We start from the raw sequence: 22,671 nt of genomic DNA, 5'->3' as shown, positions 1-22,671 counted from the left end.
TTGCAACACTACCTTTGTAAACTCGGCGTTTTAAATAACCCCATAGCCAGAAGTCATAAGAGTTGAGTTTTGTAGAACAAGGTTTCTAAGTATTTAGAAAGTTTTGTGAAACCTCTTTATTATCTGTAAATGTGGTGCATAGCAATTGTATCATTATCTGTGCAACATGAGATGGTGTTCCATCTTGCATGAAAGTTTTGGTGTCCAAATAACTTTGCAAGAGAGAATATCTCTTGCAAAGCTTGGATAATTTTGTTGCAAAGAAGATAGCATAGCATTTTCCATTTAGTGTCCAATTCATGGGGCCTTGTAACATTACCTCTAATAAAAAAAGGGTCCAGTTATGAAATTTGCAGTTAACTCACATCATGCAGTAACATAATTTGAATGCAAGGGTACGTGTATGTTTATATTTTTTCTATCAGCAAGCCTTTTTATGTGGTGCTGTCATATATCAGTCAAAAAATGAATTTGTTTGTTTAAGCATTATCTCGTTAAGACATTCATAAAGTCCTGCTGCAATCCATCCATCAGATTGTACTCCACAACATTCCAGGTACTGTCATGTAATTATACCCACCCTGTACATTCGTTATCATAATACCATAATATAATACTTAATACATATATTACAGATAAGATTCTACTGGTATGTGTGTATATGTATATATATACATACATACATACATACATACATACATACATACATACCAGTAGAATATAATCAGGAACAAAACTTTGTCCAATGAAGATGGGTATTTCTTTAAAAAATGCCATATATTTTATAACATTCAGCAGTTTTAAATAATTGATGCATGCATGGTTTTGTTTTGTAAAAGAATGTGTAATAAGAATAGAATTCAGAAATAGCCAAAGAATTGTCAAAGTTATATGGCTATTTTTATGCAATAACTAGCAAATTTGGTACTAGAAATGCTAACCACCATTTTGTACTAAATTTAATAATTAGAAATTAATGATTAAATTAATTAAGAAAATTTAGAAAAAGTCTGGCTTAAAGCTTAAAGTGGCACCTTTTGGTTATTTCTGAATTCCATTCTTATTACACTACTACTACAAACTAGGCAGGTGACTTAACTGATTTACTCATCAATCGCACACCGCGCTGAATAAACAATAAACTCACTCAAAAAACCAAGAACGGTGCGTTATCACATATAATTACGATTTTCACAAACGTTTTCGAACATAAAAGTTGTTCATCAGGTGAAAAAAACGGACAACTTATAAAAAACGTTTTTTCACCTGATGAACAACTTTTATGTTCGAAAACGTTTGTGAAAATCGTAATTATGTGTGATAACGCACCGTTCTTGGTTTTTTGAGTGAGTTTATTGACTTAACTGATTATGCTATCTAGTTTTTTTTAAGAATAGGAAGGATAGGATATTTTTTCTACTGTCTGCAAAAGGCAGTATCTGCTTAAAATAAAATTACATTAATAATCCTATTATTATTCTGAAACTGGACATTTTATCTGCCATGTACAGGTATCCACTAAATACAGGTTTTATTGTATGTATGGTTACATTCAGTCATTAATTTTGAAACAGTTATATACATTTCATTAATATTTGATGAAAGTAATATTAACATGATTAATACATACATTCTTTGAAATATTTTAGTATATATATATATATATATATATATTTTTTTTTTTTTATATTTAAAATGTTTTGCTATATTTATTTTTAATAATGATTCATAATTCAGCAGTTTGTAAATTATTATTCATTTATTATATTTTACAAAAAAGCATTATTTTAATATGGAAATTTTTTATTATAAAGTCATAAAAAGAATATTTATACATATAACCACCATCATTATATAATTATATATTGTATTCAGAGTGAAGAGTTTGCCCAAACTTTGCTTAGCTACTGTAATCTGTATGAATAGTCTTAAAATAATTTATAAACAAGAAATAAAATTTCATTTCAGTATGTAAGAAATCATTAAGAATTTTTCCTTTAAACCTTTGGACCCTCCATAAATTATGTAAGGTATTTTGGGGTGGGTGCAGGTCAAGGATTGCTTACAATTTCTTACTCAAGGGTAGGAGGTAATAGATCTCGTCTTACATAATATTCTTATTTTTATTTTTTGATCTCGTTGAGTAGTGGAGTTTTGAATTTGGTTTTAATTGGGCGGTTTTTGTTAAGAACGCTCGTTGTACTAACGCCATCTCATGTGATGTGATAGAATAATAAACATAAAAATGCAAAAAATAAGCTTAGATGATGTTTATCAAAGATTCTCCAAGTCATATAAAATAGCACATGCCGACAAGAAGTGATAACATTCAAAAAGATGCAAATCTTGTATGGACCAAAGCAAAAGCTCGATATGGCACTGATATGAAAAGTCGGCTTATTGACATATTTTAGTAAGATACTTACTAAAATACGACGACAAGCCAACTTTTTTATTTTTATGTAAAGTAGTGAACCCTTTCATATCAGTGCCGTATCGAGTGTTGTATATTAAGTTGCTTTTTATACTTTTTTGCTTTCTTATCAATAAAGTGTTATGAACTTCAGTTAATAATTATAAACATGAACAAAAATAAATAAACAAAAATAATAATTATGTATATATAATTATTATTTTCTTTTATGAAACAGAATCATTATAACCTAGTCAATCAAAAGAAAGAGTCTGAAATCGTTACAAAAATAATAACTAATTTGGTCCCTAACCAAGATGTTGTATACTCCTCTTCCTACTGCAAAAAGCATCGATGTTGAGTCTACTGTTGAAAATAGTATATCTTCGCCAAAAGCTTGTAAAAAACATACAAAGCGCCACCTCAAGATGAGGCCACTGAAAAAGTTACAAGTTTAAAAAATAAATTGAACATTCAGCTTTTAGCTCAAGATGCCAATCTAGGAGGAGACTAGATCTAGGAGACAAAAATGAACTAGGTATAACCAAACAGAATTTGATAAAAAAACAAAAAAAATGCCAATTACTAGCAAAAATTCAGAGCTGCTCGAAAAAAAAGCTGACATTGATATGTGAATCTAATGTGGCTGCAACTTCAAGTTTAAAATTAAAAAAGAAAAAAAATGCTGGGAGACCACGCATCAAAGAGGAGTAGCCGGTTTTGTTACAAACTATTACGGAAATAGCTTATTTCGGAGGTGCAATGCATGATTGTCGCTGCACAGATGAAATAAGAGCATGTAAAACTCTCGACGAGTGCATACAAGGTGTTTGGAAGAAGGTTTCAATTTATCTAGAAGCACTACATATTTGTGACATCTTCTGCGAAATTCTAATACCATCAAAGGAAAAAGACATGTAACAACCACTCCCGTGAAATTATGCCAAGCTCAAAATGATAGCCATAAAGCTCAGCTCAATAGTCGGTTTTGTACAGCCTCGATATGTGCTTTAGAAATGCTAGCTTCTGCTCTTGGACCAAACAAACAAGTTGCATTTATTTCACAAGATGATAAGGCACGGATGCCTATTGGTCTAAAAGCGGCACAAACAATCACCTATTCTAATGAGTACAGAGTAAAGCTACCTGATCACAATTTTATTGTATTGGAAAGACACAGATTGATCCCATAGGTTTAAGCAGGTATAGTGATTAATAGACCGCAAGGACTGGGAGATCCTGAAGCAGTGAGTTACTAAAGGCCAACTTATATTGCCATAAGAAGTGGAAAACACGACTGCTGCTAGCCATGCCACAGATTTTGAGTGCTTATTGGAGCTGAAAGAATTTGACAGTATAATGAAAATTAACGATCAAATAAAGCCAGTAGATGCTGAATGGATGTCTGAAGATGATGTTGAGAGTACAGAATCTCAAATTAAAAAACGATGACGTTTCTGAATCAGACTCTTTGCCTGTGATTGAATTACTTGAAAATTGGATGAAAAATCCATGGACAAGTGAAAATTAAAAAAGTTCTTAAAATGAATTGTTATTGTTCATTTGAATTCATTAAATTTTTATATTTTTAAATTTGTTCACACAAAGTCTTTTATAAATAATAGTACATATTAATTAACTAATTAATAATTATATATTTTGGATCTAAGGTTTCTAGGGTTTCATAAAAAATTTTTTTTGTTAAAATCTTTCTATAAAATCATGCCTAAATATTATGTAAGATAGGAAAGGGGAGGGGATCAAAGAAAATATTAGTTTCTTACACGGGTGGGTGGGGGTCTAGAATGACTGAAATTGCCCTTATGTAATTTATGGTCGGCCCCTTTCCAGAAGTTGCCTGGAAAGGTTTGCTTTTTAAAACAGGGTTCAAGTACTGAGTATGTCAGGTTACAGATCAGTACTGATAAAGGCTTATCAATCAAGCTGAAAACATTTGTTTCAATTAAATTTAGTTTTTGGAAAAGTGTGTAAGGTGTATTTAGTGTCTTCATATACAGGATTAACGAGAAATAAATTTTTCACTTCAGAGAGCTCGAGTGCATTCTACTGCTCAAAATGAGACAAAATTTGGATTACAGATAATTCAAATTATGTGCTTGACATTTCTTAAATAAAAAAAAATAGTACACCAATCTGTCGATAGCTGGCGCTGGAGCACACAGAAATATTGAATATGCATGCACGTATAAATGTTGAATATGTAGCACTAAAACTGCTCAATATGTCCTTCATTTTGAACAATGTGCTCTAATTGCAAAACCATATTTTTCACAGTTGAATGCAGTGAGTCTACTGGAATATCCAGAACATGGTGCTGAATGCTGTCCTTCAGATCTAGCACAGACACGGGTCTTCTACGGTAGATGATGTCCTTCAGGAAACCCTATAACCAAAAGTCTCAAGGGATGATATCTGGTGCGCGAGGAGGCCATACTGTAGGAAAATAACAGCTGATTACCCGTGCATCTGTGAAATGCTGTCTTAGTATGATTTTGCGATTAGAACATATTGTTCAAAATGAAGGAGGATATATTGAGCAGTTTAAGTGCTACATATTCAACATTTATATGCGCACACATATTCAATATTTCTGTGTGCTCCAGCACCACCTATCGACAGATTGTTGTACTATTTTTTTTTATTTAAGAAATGTCAAGCACATTATTTGAATTATCTGTAGTCTAAATTTTATCTTATTTTGAGCAGTGGAACACATTCCAGAGCTCTCTGAAGTGGAAAACTTATTTCTTGCTAATCCTGTATTGATGATAAATATGTATAAACTAACAGGAATCTGTTGAAATTGATGGTTTTATTCAATTAAAATACATTTGAGCTCATTTAAAATTTGGGGTTCTTCATAAAAATCATCAAAACAAAGTGTTTTCCGGATGTCTGCAGGTAATTTGTATCTACCTTTCTCCATACCAAGAGGCTCCTGCCATGGGTCCTGTTTCTTGCTGGCTTCTTTAAATTTTGAATCTGGTTCCAGGGTGGCAATTTACCATTCTTAAGGCCAACCAACTGAACAGGCAGAACTTTGGATTAATGGTGATGGTAGTGGCAACCCATCTCATGGCAATCACCTTATCCTGGGCTTTGTGAATAAAACTCTTTTTATTGACAATAAAATTATCATTATGTAGTCTGCAGTGATATACAATCCAGAGGCAAGTCTTCATTGGCAGAAAAGATTTGTTGTGTATTTCACCAAGTTTTCATCATTGTTTTATTTGCTTTCTTAGCACACTAATAATAATTTGCTAGAATTATAATTAAAAAAATATTATTCTCAGATCTAGGAAAGAAATTAAATACATTATTTTAAAGCATTACAATGAAAGTTTAAATGTAGAATTATAAAATAGTCTGACTAATGATGGCTAAAGCTGGAGAATAATTTTTTTAATACAGAAGTTCATATAATTTGTTGCACTTATTAATGGCAAGGTGTAACAGTTAAATGTCATATGTAATACTCTAATGGGTAAATTACAATGTATCTACAAATGATTTTAGCAGTTTTGTGAACATACTATTACAGATGTAGTGATTGAATTCAAATAATATAAAACAAACATTGCTCAAAATTTTGTTTGAATTGCTTGGCTTTTTCATGCATTTTCAAAATTTGTTTTCAAGTTTAGTTTTATTTTTTCTTCATTGAAGAAACCATGACAGGCTGCATCTATATAGATATGCTTCAAAATTGGCTCATGCCACAGCTGAAAAGTGATAGGATGGACTTTATTTACTAACAGGATTGTACTCTTCCACATTTCAGCAAATGACTTTTTGAATACCAGACTACCAAACTGGTAGATTGGTCATATAATGTGTCAGTAATGATCATCACTAGCTGCTGTTGTGGTCTCCACATTTCCAATTTAACTGTGGAGGTGCATGAAGGATTCTCTGTACTCCACTACTGACTCCTCTACCAGAACTATGGACATGTATTGGTAATGCCTTTGCTCAAAGTGATAGGGACATGCTGCATGGAGTATGAGATGAACTAGATTACAGAGATGATATATGTAGAATTACAAAGGGGACATGTATTGAGAACTTATTTTTTAAAAATGCTGAGTTTTCCATCTATTTCCACACACACACTGTGATCATATGTTTAATACAAAGCCTGCAGTGATTTATTGAAACTGCTACAATTATTTGTAGACATCCTTTACACAATGTATAATAACAATTCTTAAGAGTTATTATTATATATTCTACTACAAGGGTTTGTGCCATTTTCATTCAAAAATTAAAAAACTTACTTACTTCAGAGCTAATCAGTCTAAAATAATCATTCTAATCTTAAATTTATAATAAAGTTAAAATGAAGTAATAGTAGATTATTTTTATTGCTAATTTCTATTTATTCAAAATCAAGTCCAGATGAAAATCAATACTCTTGTTGAATGGTTTTTTTTTAATATAGTTGACTTCCTAATATTTCCATGGATTTTTATATTAATAAAATTCCATAATACCAATTTTTTCCATATTAACAATGAAAATGAATTTTGTCATGGCTGTCTTCTTAATTGTTTAAAGTAGGTGATTAAGCTAGTTCAGATTACATAATATCTTTATATCAGAGAAAATTGAAAAGTTATTACTGAAAATTAGGTTGCAGAAAAAGTGATTTTATTTAAAGATAATACAAAGAATTAATTGAGATATTATTTTCTATCATTAGCTATAACCAACCTTTAATCAACATTTGAATGGCCAGCTTAAAGAAGGATAGCTACTTGGAAATGAAGTCATCCACCTTTTTCCTGGCAGCTTGTGACCATCAAGATGATTTTGCATACACCAAACAGGTACAAAAATCAGATAGGGACAAGGTCTGGCAAATATGGTAGGTGATCAATGAGTTTCCTGCTTAGCTGATGCATATGATATATTGTCTTCTTATTAGTATGTGGTTTAGTGTTATCTTGATGGAACAAAACTTCCTTTCAGTTGGCTAATGATAGCAATCTTTGCAGCCAGGTCATCAAGTATATTACAGTATCTGTCATTGTCAATTGTTTTGCCCAACAGCATGCAGTGATGGTAAATGATGTAAATGTGATACCACAATAATTCCAGAACACATAGCAGCATTTTTGTTGCTCAAAGCTCATTGAGATTTGGTGGATGCATGTTTGCCAGACATCACATAAACATCTTGGATAGTTCAATTCTCATAGTAAATCCACTTCTTGTTACAGGTCACAAAGTGATTAAAGAAGAGGCAAATTTCCAAGTGTGATTCAACAGTGAAACACACTCGGAAATTTGGTTGTACTTGATCTGTTCAGACAGGATATGTAGTACTCTCTTTCCATTTGTGTACTTGATGCTTAGTTAGTTCATTACTGTGCAAATCATTGAACAGAACACCATTAAGCAATCAAACACATTTAAATATAAAGATTTGAAGTAGGAACTATTTCAGATCTTTATATTTAAATGTTTGATTGCATAATGTTGTTCTGTTCCATACTTGTTATGCCATACTTGATGATTATTAGAAATGGATAAAAACATTAATATCAGTAAATATTTTTATTCCTTTTACTGGGTTTTGAAATATTTGTGTGTATTCCTTTATATTCTTAGTGATGATATTTCAAGACATACATCATCTAGATTTGGAGGCTACCGAAATACAGTCAAACCTGTTTTTATGCGGGGGATAGGGACCGCATTAAAAAAAACGCATTAAAAAAATCTCACGAAACTTCACGAATGGCTGTAAATAATAGTTTTCGCGACACAATTAAAAAAATATTTTTTTTTTATGCGGTCAACAGGGACCGCATAAAAAAAAGTCTCACATAGAAAATAACTCAAAACCGTACGAAATAGAATTTATTGACAACAGATGTCAGCACTTGACTGCATCGTCTGGTCTATCGTCTGTTTTACATATTTTTGTCCAGGTGGTGTTTTGTTGACTTAAAAAGTAAATTATTTCATTTTTCGCATATTCATGCAATAATATTACTATAATAAGTGCATTTATGCTATAATAAGTTTATTTAGCTATAATAAGTCAACGTAAGACATGACGAATCGCACGAGACTAGTCACCAACTATACCGCACAAATTAAAAATTCGCATTAAAAAAAATCGCACAAATAAAAATCGCACATAAAAAGAGCGCATAAAAACAGGTTTGACTGTAATGGTTAATTTGAGTTAGCCTAAAATAACCGAACTTTTAACATGTTAACTGCCGTCCAATATAGTTTTTATTTAGTTAATCTGTCCTCATTACTTTTCACTTGGCAATGCTGAACATATCTGCTAGTTATTTTTATATTTTTTTGAAATGTAATAATTTATATTCATTGTCCTATTCTTTATTATTAGAAAATATTAGCAAATTGAAACAATTGGATTCAGTTTTTCTCAGATGATGATAAAACCTTTATGTACTATATAACAACTGATTTATAAAATAATTTGTGAAAGAAAATATAATGAAAAGTGTTTTCTCTATCAAAATATTAGTCTTTTATTAAAGCATCTTTTATTTCATTATATCTGTTGAATTATGTATTTAGTTAATTAAAAATGCATTTTGTGATCAGATAACAAATGTATTTTAAAGATCTTTATACACTCATTGACAAAAAAGTTGCACATCAAGAGGCATTGGAATTGAATGAAACTTTATTATTACAATATCATTATGGTAATAAGTGATATATCATAATAAGTGAAGGAACAGTTTTATGTGGAACAATGGTACAATATCAAAGAATTCTTATGTTCTTGACTTCCTGAATACATATGATGGTATGGTTGGGTGTGAAGGCATAAAGGCACTATTTGCTATCCTACAATAAATTTGCCCTATAAAGTTGCAAATGCCACTCCATATCCCTCACACTTGTAGATGGCTGAAACCAGTAACTCAACTGGTCCTATACACACATGCACACACACTCAACAGATGGCAAATCTATCTAGCATTTTGTGTGGTATTGTGCAGACAATTTCTGTATGGTAATATGATGGAGATATTCTTGGAAACCTTTACCTCTGTGTACCTGAGCCATTATCTTGTGGAAAATTATTATTTGCAGTTTTGCTGTAGAAGGCAACATTTGAAGACACACAATTTCTTGAAGTATTGCTGACCCATCAATGTTTCTTGTAACATTATTAGGGGAGACTGATTGTCATATGAATTGGCTGTAGGGGCAGTGTGCTGCTCAACAATAAAGGCAGGGTTGAATGATGATAATGTTTTGACACAAACACCTTATGTTTCTGAGAACCAATATTTATTGATGTTAATGTGTTAACACCAGTAGTTCTTCCTCTCTTAGTATCAGTGGATCTTCACACTCAAACACAATGGTTGCTCATTTCCAAACAGAACTGGGATTTAACACTGTAAAGATATGATGACTACTGTGTATATGTGCTTTGGTGTATCTATTGCCCCCAACACTTCACAGTCAGACAAACCACCTAGATGGCAGATAATTTGGCAAAACCACCATTCTGTTTCTCTCAGATGATGTGGTTTTTCTCAAATTCCATCAACTATTCACAGCATCGTGCAGGCATGCCTGGCAAAGACCTCCAAACAATAATTTCACTAAAAATTCTGAACACAGTGAGACTCCACAAGAGCAGCAAGGTGGCATTACCTGATGTACAATTGGACAAAAACTAATCATTTACATACATATGAGACATGTCTGATTACTGCAAAACTTGACATACAGCAATTTTATCTGGGTGTGTAACAATGAGTGTATTTTAGAATGTTTATATATATTACAACATCAAAATAGAAGTGAATCTGTGAGTTAAGTAATTTCACTCTGTTTAAAATGGTTCCTTTTAAAGAACAATCTGAAAAATGCAGTTTAAATTAATTTAAATTTACTTATGTATTCAAAACATTTAACATATTTTTCTACAGAGTACAATGTATTTTTTTAACTTCCATGTTTTACAAATAACTAATGTTTGTTTAATTTTTTTTAGGGTTCTCTTTGTCATCCGTATCTATCATTGCCATTTCTTGATTTATTAAGTGATGTTAATACAAGAAGTTTTGTAGTTGGAGCAACAAATGTGCTTTTTAAACAAAAAAAATATTTATTTGATGTTATTGTTGAGGTAATTTATAATTTATATATTAAAAGTTTTGAATTTAAATTTATAAAGTTATTGTAATAATAACAAAACAAATAAATTGCTAAAGTTCAAAAATTCTTCAGAAACTAGATCTATAAATGAATCAAACACTATATATAACCTTAAGACCAGTTAAGAACTCTAATTAAACATGTTCAAGACAAAGATTTTTGACCTATACCTCCTAAGATCTGCTTTGGGTCTGTTTTGGTTTTCTTTTCTATATTGGAATAGCCAAGTGAATGATGAGAAATTATGAATTTAAGAATACATTTGGAAATTTAAATTGTTTGGGGGAGATTTACATTTCATGCAAAATTATACAATAGCTGTAGATGCAGATGTAAAATGGTACAAATCATATATTAATATACGTAATATTTAAGATTTTTATTGTGTGTGTGTTGAATCTGGATTGTCATAAAATGGAGAACCAAAATGAACATGAAGCAGATCTAAGATGAAGATCAAAAACATTTGTCTTGAACATATTTAATTAAAGTTCTTAACTGGTCTTAAATTAATGTTGTACATAGTATTTGATAAATTGCTAAAGTTGAGGTTACCAAAAGTATTTAATTGTAAACATTTTTGACCTTGATTTAGGCCACCTTCAGCTAATAGAATAAATGGAATAAAACTGCTTTGCATTTGAAAATTACAAATTTGAACTTAGGGGAGAAAAGTATTTGTGAACTTTATCATAAATTTATCAGTTTAATTATTTGTAGTGCATGTAAAATAAATTCTTTTGTAATTTTTTTCTTATAATTTAAATTTTGTGTAAGAAAGTTAGAAGAACTTTGGTTGTGAGTTGATGATTTATTATTATTAATTTATCATTATAAATCATTGTATGTATATATATACATACAATGTGTGTGTGTGTGTGTGTGTGTCTGTTTGTACACATACACATGCATGCATGTATGTGTGTTATATATCTATATAGAGTTGATTTATTTCTTAAATGTTAAATATAAAGAGAATGTAATTCTGTGTTCTTTAACAAAAAACGAATGCAATATATTATCATAAAAGCTTATACAGTGTATATATGTTATCGGCAAAACCCAATTTTACACCAAACTAGTTTGGTATAAACGTGTCAGGCCAAACAAGTTTAGAATTATTATTCAAGTATATTAATGGTTCAAATAAAATTAAAAGGCAATCAATTAGATGAACAATATTTATTCAAACATAGTCTACTTAATTATAAAAAACGGGGTTAATGTTACCCTACGTATTGAAGATGGCGGCTGTCTCCAAGCAGCAGTCAGAAGACAGGGAACAGTGGGGACATGCATTCTAACCTAACCTAACCTATTCTAATAAATTACCATAATTATTAGCAACCAAATTATTAGAATAGGTTAGGTTAGAATGTGCATCCCCGGGGGCTCGTCTCCGATTCCAGCAATCAGAAGACAGGGAACAGTGGGGACGCACGTTCTAACCTAACCTAACCCATTCTTCTCAATGTCAGATGTGGTAGCTATAAATATCCGGTAGACTTCCTCACAGCTATTGCTGTGAGGAAGTCTACGGATATTATCGGACATAAGTCTACCGGATATTTATTTATTCGGATTAAAGAGACATACATTCACACTAACCTATTATAATATATTACCATAATTATTAAGTAGACTATGTTTGAATAAATATTGTTCATCTAATTGATTGCCTTTTAATTTTATTTTAACCATTAAGATACTTGAATAATAATTCTAAACTAGTTTGGCCTAGGCAAAACTAGTTTGGCGTAAAATCAGGTTTTGCCGGTAACATATATAATATATACGATATACACACATTCGATGTTTGTGGAAGTTAGTGTTCAAGAATTTGATCATTCATGATCAGAAATTTATGCATCAAAATTTCAACCTTCATGACAGGTTTCAACCTTTCAGAAAACAGGAGATTATGTACTGCTATAAAAATTGGAGTTAGTGCCTGAATGAACTGGATGTTTGTGCAAGCACAATGCTAAAAGATCCCACACTTGACCTACCCAGTGTATGGGTCACACTGTACAAGCAATTAAACAATGATAAACATCCCACAGCATACATGTAGCGTGAGCTTGGATCCACGCATGCGCCGCTTTGCCCATCACAGAGCTTACAGTTCGTTCAAGTTCAAACATTTTTGAAGGTTTGATGTGTGTTCCTAACAGTTTGGAAAGAAGTTTTAATTCAAATTATTAAGCGTTCTGTTTTTTGTCAGATTATTTTCCATTCAGTTTTTTTCACTAAGTTTCGTTTTCTCCTGATGAGGACATCCAAAAGTGCATTGAAAGTTCTTTCAGAAAAAGGACATACTAAGTATAACGCCGATCTCAGTGCTTTTCTTCAATTTAGAAAGCTAAAAGATCACTTCACTCACTTGTATGGTGTCTATTATAAATTGTTACTGTTTTATTTGTTTATTTATTTTTTGGTGTAAACAAAATGACCTAACTTGACACTATAAACCATTGCATGATATAGTTATTTAATAAAACAACTTATTTTTCAGAAACTTTTTTAAAACAGTAGTAGTACATGAAGTCTTGGAACAAATTACAAATTTAAAATTGAAAATGAAACTCAAAGTTTGGAGGATTACTCAGTCTCAATTATTCATGAACAATGGGGATCAGTGTATGTATGTATGTGTGTGTGTATATATACACAGGGTATCAGAAGCAGCAACTGCACAATTTTCATACCACCTGATTCCTTGTCCAAAACCTGAAAAAATGGTAGCTATTTTTTGATTGGATGTGACCTTCCAGAAATATTCATATTGAAAGGTTTATGACATCATATCCTGCCATTTGGAGTTTTAGCTGTAAAAATATCAAACAGAGTATTTCTTAGGCATCCCTGTGGTTGCCAGTACCTCAGAATAAATCAAGACACGTTCAAAAAGAAAGCATATGATGGACATGCTACTCCAAATGTGTGCATCAAACTGAGTTTACACACATTTCCAATAGTATATACGGTACATAAGGTTGAAAGAAGAAACAAACCAACAGCTTAGCTCATACTGCATTTGTTGAATGATATTATACTTCAGTAGTAGGCAATACTTCTTTTTTGCTCTTTCAGTTATGTTGTACTCTGTATGGCATAACTGAAGTGATGCAAGAGTATGCAGCATGTACAGTATTTCCTGTTGGGAAAGAGTCATGGCTCAGCATTGGGAGTGCAAGGCTATACAGTCAGCAATACCCGATATGATATTGCCAAGATTTCCAAGTTGTTTGATGTCTTGACTGTTGAATGTGTGAAACAGGTAGGGTCATACCGCTGCCAAATGTCAACAATGAAAATGTACATTCTGTGTATACACCAGCTGTCAAGGATGCTGTATTGTAAAGTACTATTTTAGTTTACAACGATTATCGACTCTACCGTGTCGGAAACAACCGTTAACCTACCGGGTACTTTACTCGGATTCGCGTTAGCGTGCCAGGCCTGGACTTTAAGCGTGCACCGAATTAAATAAAGACAATATTTGTCAATAGAAAAAAACCAAAGATTTAATTAGTCGTTTAGCAATAACTATGTACAATATTTAGTAAAAATCAAACAATAATTTATTCTAAGAAATTCAACAAAGTCAACCCGACAATTCTCGATTCAAATCTATGTCTAACTTAACTCTATTCCCCTTGGGAATCCGACAAAACCAAAAAGCTTAACTTATAACAATAATTCTTATAAACTAGAGATCCTAATCGTCACCTCAATATACTCGGAACCTATTTCCTCAAACTCTCAAGACTTTCTCAGACTGTCGATCCAAATTCGAATCACTTCAAATCACCTTGGAACTATTCGAGATCCTATCGGACACCTCTCTATTACTGCTGCGAAGCTCACCAAGCTCGTTGCTATCAGAATTCACCTCTCCGTCTTCACTTGAGACTCGGGATTTATAGTGTGAGGTGACGTCACAATTCTGAATGCGGTCACTCCCCTCATTTACATACTTAAATGCTAACAATAACGTTTTTCATCGTCTGGCAGCCCTTTTTCCGACAGTTTACTCACTAACCTTTTACATTATTAGTTTTTACAATTCTTTCCGGGACGTTTTTATTACTTAAGGTTTAGCGAGTTTATTTCGTGCTTGTGGGTTCTCCCCCCCCTCTTCTCGGTGCGGACCTATTTTCTGCCGCTCGGGGAGCGCAAATGTGCGTGAGTCATATGGCGCTTTTCTTTCGTCGGTGAGTTGGGTTTTATTTCTTCTCTTTTTAAATACTTAAGGTGAATGGTGAGGAAACCTTCGTCCTAACAAAACATAAGCCCCAAACAAAAATAGAATAATAAGCAAAATAAAAGTAAAATAAAAATAACGCTCGGACTTGGTTCCTTACACCCCTTCCCCTTTAGAGTAAAGAGAAAGTTATTTCTCTTTTTACTTACTGCCAAAATCCTCCAACTCTTTTTTTCTTTTAAGTAGTGCGCCTTATTTACAATTGCTGCCAGGTTACAAAGGAATCCGTCCCTTACAATGATTTATCATAAGCGAGAGTGACTCGTTGCTTAGTAACTTTATTCTAACGTAATGATACAATAGAGGGGAAACTGTTGACATGTGCTCATTTCGTGTTCCAAGGTTTGTTGCCATTTTCACGCTCTAATTTGGCGTGAGCAGGGTGAAACGTTAACCCAAAATTTTGTTCTAACGATTATTATCATCTTTCTTACGCTACGGACTGATTGTCGGGTTATAATTTAGCATTGTTAATGGTTTTAGTATGTAGTTACTCCAGTCCGTCATCGTGAGAAAAAAAAAAAAATTTTTTGTTTTTTTTTTTTTCTTCCCCCCCGTAGCCAAAATCCTTTCCCTTCTAGGGACCCTTGGATTACAATTAATTTGGTCAAGGACCATCTGTAAAGAAAAATATATACCTCTGGTTTCCTTCTCTATCTTTGGGCTCTCGGCTTCCTGGTGAGACCGGCGAGTTGTCTGTAATCCACTCGTTGCATCGGTCGTAATCGTCGCTGGATGACTCCAGACGGTCTAGCTCTGGCGATGGACGGCGCTCGGGTTCCGTGATCCATCGACGATCCCGTAACGGAGTGTGATCCTCTAACGTTGCCCCTATTGGTTGCGAGTAGGGGTGTAGTAGTTTTCCTCTTTGGAAAAAGGGTGTATCGCTTCAGATTAGCGATGTGTTGACTTCCGTGGCTGGCCCCAGTGTGGGGATCTTTTATCTCGTAAACTACTGGTGAGATAATCTTAGCGATCTCGTAAGGTCCTGACCACTTAGGTGCCAATTTAGCGCTGAAGTGTCGGCTAGAAGAAGAAATAGGGTGAGCTTTTAAAACAACTAATGAACCCACCTTGAATGTATCTGGCCGTCTTCGTGAATTGTAAGCCCTTCTCTGTTTCTGTTGTGCAGTTCGCACGTTGTCTCGGGCTTGTTTTCTTATCTGTTGTAATTCTGCCCATTTTTCTCTAATAGTCGTAGGGCGACTTGGATAAGCCGTTAGACGGTCCCACGGGAGTGCAATCTCTCTCCCGAGATGTAGTTTAGCTGGCGTATATTTCGTCGAATCCTGTTCTGAAGTTCGTAAGGCCAGCGCAAATTCCGATATGTGGGTGTCCCATTCTTTGTGGTTCCTTTCGATGTATGCCGCAATCATCCTACCCAAGGTGCGGTTCGTTCTTTCCGTAAAATTCGACTGAGGGTGATATGGCGTCGTCAGGATATGCTTAATTCCGGTGCGGTTACAAACTTCCGCTAGGAGGTGAGATATGAATTGGGGTCCGTTATCGGATACTAAGATTTTTGGCATGCCATACCTGCAAAAGTATTCTTTATACATACAATTTACCACATTTTCCGCGGTAATCTTCCGCAGGGGAAAAATCTCCACCCACTTACTGAAATAATCCACCATAACAAGAAGATACTGATTACCTTTGTTGGACTTGGGATAGGGTCCCATAATGTCTACGCCTACCTTTTCCCCTGGTTCCGTTATCTCGGGGACTTGCATTAGTCCGGCCGTTTTCTTCTGGTCGAACTTCGTTATCTGGCATGTATGGCATCCTAGTACATATTCTTTTATGTCCTTTCTCATTCCAGGCCAATAGCAACGTTGTTGTATTTTTTTCGTAGTCTTTCGTACACCTAAGTGGCCAGCAGTGGGATGATTGTGTAGTTCTTGTAATACATCCTCCCGTAAGTTGTACGGAATTACTGGTCTGTAACCGCCAGTGTCATCTGTTTTCCGGCTATAATATAAAACATCATTTACTAGAATCGCGTACATTCGGTGCATGAAATGTTGTTCCGGCCTTAACCTATCTTATTTGCGTGACTCGACGGATTGGTTCTGTGGGGGTGGCGATTATGTTTTGTTCAAGGCTTCCACGAGTCGCGTAGTAGTAAATGGGGAAGAGAGAAATAAATATATTGTCGCTTACGAGTATTCCGTCTCCTCCAATGTGAATCATGTGTTCGTTGCTGATTGAGTGGTCGTCTGTTTATTCAATGTCATGTGTGTCTTTATCTTCGTCGCTGCGAAATTTGTTTGTCACGGCTATATCAATTGGTTTGTCTGTGTATTGTCTGAAGTGCGTTACTCTAGTTGTCGGATCTTCACTACGGTATGGTTCGTCTGATATTAGTTTTTCCTTCGGGCGGATCTGCTACCAATTTTGATCTGTCCCTTGTTCACCGTCTCTTATGTGGTATCTTGTGGAAACACTTATTTAGATGCGCGATCGAATGTATCATCCATCCTCCATTTTAGATCGTCTCATCCTAGATGAGGGATGTTCACTCATAGACTAATTAAGCGTCTATCAGTACAGTGCGAGGAATTTATCACGATTCACTGACGGTGAATTTGGGTTCCGTCTTATGATAGATTGTGATGATAATTTCTCCTGCTAGCCACACTGACAAGGTCTAGACATTGCCAAGACATCCGGTGGTTCTTCATATAGTTCCTTTCGGCGTGTGTGCGTGTTCTAATACGTACGGGCTAGCGGTTCGTCTGTTCTCTATTAGTCTTTCTCCTTGTCTGAGAAGCGCGCACGCTGCCAGTGTCCTACCTGCTTGTTGCTCAGCATTCTGTGGTATTAGCTTACGGTCGGTGATAACGTTGTCGGGGATCTGTATTGAGGGTGCGATCACAGGACCTTATTGGAATTTATGGTCTGCAAAATAGCGTGCAGTTATTTAATTAATTCTTACTTTTTCTCAGGCTTTGCATAAAGCTTTCCGGCTAATTCTTCCGGGGTCCATTACTGCCCATCGTTTCGCTCGTCTTATTCTCGCACGTAAGATTGATACGTAATGGGTATACATTTCTGCTCGGCAACCTAAGAATAATGCAGGTAATTCTTTTTTAAATGATGTTAAACTTATGAATTTACAGTACCAGTGTTCTGACACATTCCATAAAAAAGTGTAAGATATTCCTTCGTGTTATATTCTGTGTGGGAGGCGTTCTCTCGGAAACATCTCTTTTAGATCGAGTATCGATCACGCTTAATCTTTTCTGAGATCTAATCCGATCGCATGCTTTGAGTGTGCTGACTCTTTATGTATCCAAGATAGCTTGAACGTTTTCTAGATTGGCGGGCAAGGATGTTACTCTTAGTCTTTCCTTAGAATGAGTTTAAGTCCTGGCATCCTGCCAATGCGGTATGTGGCAACATTTGCTGTCAAATGTTCCGGATGGTGATTCTGTAAATAAGATAGATTATGAGTTGTATATAAATTGATAATGTCGAGCTAAGTAGAAGTTAAGTGTCCTGGAGAGTCTTTGGGTAATACTTCTCCTGTTTCTTCCTTTTGGAGCTGTGTGTCCTTATTTTAGTTATGACACTGTTGGCTGTCGTGGTCTTTTTAGTATTTCTAAAAACGTTACGAATAAATTGTATGACCGGATATCATACATAAGCCCACTATCGTTAATTAATTATAGCTGTTTCTTTTCTATCGCGTTCGTTTTTATTATTTTTTTTTTATTGTTGTTTTTTTTAAGTCTTGTTCCGCTTCCTATCTGATCTAATTGACTAGTAACCATAACGTGTAATAATGTTCCTTGAGAGTATAGGAGAGTTAAATGTCACACAGATATGTCTTCTTCAGAGCGTAACCCGTCGCTCTCTAAATCGTAGTAATTTCTGAAATAATCGGTAAAGGATATTTTGAGTTCTCAGCTCACTCATGCTGTGACCTCTTGATTCGTTATGCTTGGTCGTGAGTGAGTCAATAACATTAATCTCCAATCGCCCGTTTTTTTGGTCTATGTACCCATGTTTTCAGACTGGTACCAGGGGGATGCCCGCACGAGATATGTCTCGTTATAGAATTTGGTAATGTGGATAACACGATTCTCTTACACATATTGCGCTCATATGTCTGTGGCTCGGGCCTCTTTTCATGGATTCCTTAATCAACATTGTTACGTCTTCAGAGTGGTTGCCGTGAATTTTTATTCTTTCGAATGTCTTGAGTTGATCCGACGTGAGCTTGCGATCATTCTTTGTGTTGAATCGCATTTTTGTCCTTGAGTGGCGTTGAGTATTCATTTTCTGATTATCATTCTTCTTCTGTCATGTCGCGCGGCTTATCTGTAAACTAAGGTGTGCGAGTCACGTGCGTGTTGAATTACTACATTTTTGTCCAAAGTACTATTACCTTCTCTACCCTTAACTTTTTAATAAGGTGGTTTGTGATTTTCGTCTTCTTGCGAAGCCTTCCGAGCTTTTAGGATGGACTGTCCTCTCTCTCGCCGGTTGATGGATACTTACAGCTCCACATATAAATTAGGAATTTGTCACAGATTTTAAAGTTCGCGATTTTTGATTCTAATGAGCATCGCGTTGAGCGAATCACGCTATAACGTTGGTTGAAATTGATCGTGTTAGGTATAGTCCATTGTCTTTGTATTATTACGAGTTCTCTGTTACTACTATTCGCACGGTCTTTGTTATTATTCGATATGGTGTTAACTTGTGCAATATTACTGGGATTTGTTATGCCGATGATTTTAACTCAAAATGAAGGTTTTATTGTGTATCCTCTTCTAAATGGCTAACTTAATAATGTCGTCGCTGAGGCCTCATGGAATATAGTAGTTAAGGGGGCGAGAATATTTTTGTCTCAACTCGTCTGAAAGACAATTTAATCTTTAGAGTTTAATTGAGTAATTTGCGGCTCCACACAAATTGCGATGTAGAGTGAATTAAAGTCAAAAGTTCATGGAATCGCGGAATCCACAGTCGCGGAGGCCTGACGGAAGGTGTAGAAATGACCGCTGGAATTCCAGAGTTCATATATATTGATGAATAAGTGATTTACCCTCATTGGGCAACTTGATCATGGCTATGTCACTCTCTACGTTGACGGATATTATTGTTCCTCTCCATGGTGGGCACCCCAAGGGGTTGATGAGTCACATTGAATTGTGAGACAGTATTATCCCTCTGCCCTCAGTCTCGTTCTACTCGATTTCCTCCCGTTATATAGTTGTCCTTTCTCCAATTTTTAACCACGCTTCTCTTAATTCCATTTGCAGATTAAGTTTTTTGTGTGTTTCGCGTAGTACAATTTAAATCTCGGGCGTAGGACCTTGTGACATTAGTGTTGCTAGATCTTCTTATTGTTGCTCGCATATGTCCTCTTCTCTTAAGTCGACAATTCCTCGATAAATGTCCCCACATTGTTATGTTAGGGCTTCTCTCGAACTAGCGAATGTAATAAAAACAAGTCAATATGTGTACTACCCTGCTCGAGATGAACTGAAATTTTTCAGTCTCGTAGCTGGTCTTAAATGTTTATTTTATACTTTTATCTTTTAATCGATCTCTAGCCGTCTAAATCTGCTTTGCTCAGCATCAAGATCTAAGGTAGTATAACACCGATCCTCAAGTCGCGAATCATGCGTCCTAAAGTTCCTCGGTATATAATCCGCGTTATCGCCTTTGCCACGTAGCTCTACTAACTCGTTTAAGTATGAAGATTACCAAGTGATACCTTAGTTGCGCGTATTCCTATTCGCATCGTAGCTTAAATAGTTCTGTCACGTAATGAGTTAGGAAGCATTTCTGGCGCCGCACAAACTAACCATCGAGGATTTGTGTGCCAATTTCATTTCATTATACCAATCTAGTGACGTCAACGTACTTTTAAGGAAAGATTCTCTCTACGTGCCTAGGCATTATTAAGTTTAAATCATCGAAGAATCTGGTCCATTATACTGGTACTGGTGCCGTCCATATTGAACTCATTTGTCCTTGCTTGACTCTTACATACCCATTTGATTTCCCTGGTGTATTGTGAATTTCCGTGACTAGGAATACTTTATTGTGTCTTAGCGACCCAGCTATGCGTGTGTTGCTAAATATAAAGGAGATGCTGTTAATAGTATCTCCAGATATTAATAGATGTAATCAGCATTCAACTATCATCTATGGACCCAACTTAGCCATTTGTACGCGATTTTCTATTATAATTTATTAGTTGTTATCCAGCATTTAATAAAACATCTTTGAGGCAATAAATGTGAGTTGCTGGCGTGCTTTAGAAACATACTCTGTCTCCTACTACACAATTATGCTTGTGAGTTGAGACATGCACCGACTTCCACATAATTTGTATCTACTAGTCTGTGTCCAAGTGATCATGACGCCTATACTAGGTGTCTCGTTTGAATTGCGAGATATATACATCCGAGAGCCTGTTGCAGGAAATGCTGGTCCATTCGTTGTGGGCCTCTGCTAATAGATAAAAAACCAAATCTGAGATTGGAGTGCAGTTAATGCTACGGAAGATCACTAAGCGTGAGAGTGATTTTGAAAGATGGTCTTATGCATTTGAGCGGATATTGAAAAAGGCGAACGGACACAGTGGCGCGCCGGTGCAGTAACTTGAAAAGTGCCATAAGTCCTCAGCGCCATACGATCTGCGTTAATGTTGCATTAGATGTGATAAGCACTTCGTCGTCTTGAGTAGAAGTTTCGCGGCCGTAACACTCTATACTTGTAAATCGGTTTGGCGTGATTGTGCTTCGTATCTAAAAGTGTCTAAGAATCTGTGACAACATATGAAGTGCGAGATAGTAGATCAACTTACCGGCTATGTTTCCCAAGATTTAACTTGTTTTGGCAACGGAGATAACTGAGCGAATCTGTCTTCTGTGCAAGGGCTGGTAATAGTATCGGCTCGTGTCCTGTGACTTTTGTTGCACTAAAAATCTTCTCTCCATTTTTTTGTGTCCGTTTCCTGAGAAATTAGCGTCAGGTGGATGTGTATGTCTCTTAAGCTTGATAGTCTGAAAACCGCTCTATTACAGAAGATTTAGAGTCCGAAAGACAAGACATAGGAGTTTTCTCCTCATATAACCCTCATTTTTAGTATTAAGAATACACTTGTTTGCGCACGTCGCGCCAGTTGATATTATAGTGCTATAATAGCTACTTATAAGTAAGTTCAGAAAATATAGCTGGATTTATACAGTTGTACTGTTTTACTACACGTCCTGTTATCCGACGTTCTTTGTGGAAAAGAACTGCTAATCATGGATTGTATAAAAGACAAGTAGATAAAGCAAGAATATCATAATCTTTGTGGTAATCCTACTCGAAGTGTGGTTAACTCTCTTATCTGCGCGTTCAAATATTAGGAAATAAGTATGTAGCGTTTCCGAGCACATAAAGTCTAATAAGCGGGTCCAGGATGGCCCTTGCATCGCAGAATTTAAATATAATATGACATAGAGTCTATGTTTTCAAGTTTTTATAGAATAAGAGTAGTTTTACCGAAAGAAATTTATATAGTCGTAAAATTAGCTATAATTTAATCTTTAATGTACAAATATTATGTAATTTAGTATATCCATCTGAATTAATTTTATTCTAAGAAATTAAGTCTCTCTCTGAAAGTCAACTCGCTCAATTGGCTAGCGTATTCAATAATCTTATATTATCCAACTAATACTACACATAACTCTCCTCTCGAGAAGATATATTACCGACTAAAACTCACATAAATGTGTCTTTTAATTACTGCATATACAAGCTAATTATGTGTTTATTTTATGCT

At 34.8% G+C, this 22,671-nt stretch overlaps 1 protein-coding gene across 2 annotated transcripts in view; it reads left to right on the top strand.

Moving 5' to 3' along the window:
• The window catches only part of LOC136985841 (late secretory pathway protein AVL9 homolog), a 49,938-nt gene extending 39,289 nt beyond the window's left edge, over nucleotides 1-10,649 (top strand). The window contains exon 10 of one of the 2 annotated variants that reach the window (XM_067283209.1): nucleotides 10,443-10,649. In XM_067283209.1, coding sequence (XP_067139310.1) covers nucleotides 10,443-10,634 — 192 coding nt within the window. In that variant the 3' untranslated portion in view covers nucleotides 10,635-10,649. The remainder of the gene's footprint in view (nucleotides 1-10,442) is intronic. The other variant, XM_067283210.1, reaches the window with a different exon arrangement.
• The last annotated feature ends 12,022 nt before the right edge of the window (nucleotides 10,650-22,671 follow it).

This window comes from Centruroides vittatus, unplaced genomic scaffold (genome assembly GCF_030686945.1).
Source record: "Centruroides vittatus isolate TY-2023 unplaced genomic scaffold, ASM3068694v2 contig_979, whole genome shotgun sequence".
NCBI classification, from domain to species: domain Eukaryota; kingdom Metazoa; phylum Arthropoda; class Arachnida; order Scorpiones; family Buthidae; genus Centruroides; species Centruroides vittatus.
Note: the sequence above shows the minus strand (reverse complement) of the source record. Positions and strands in the feature narration are given on the sequence as shown.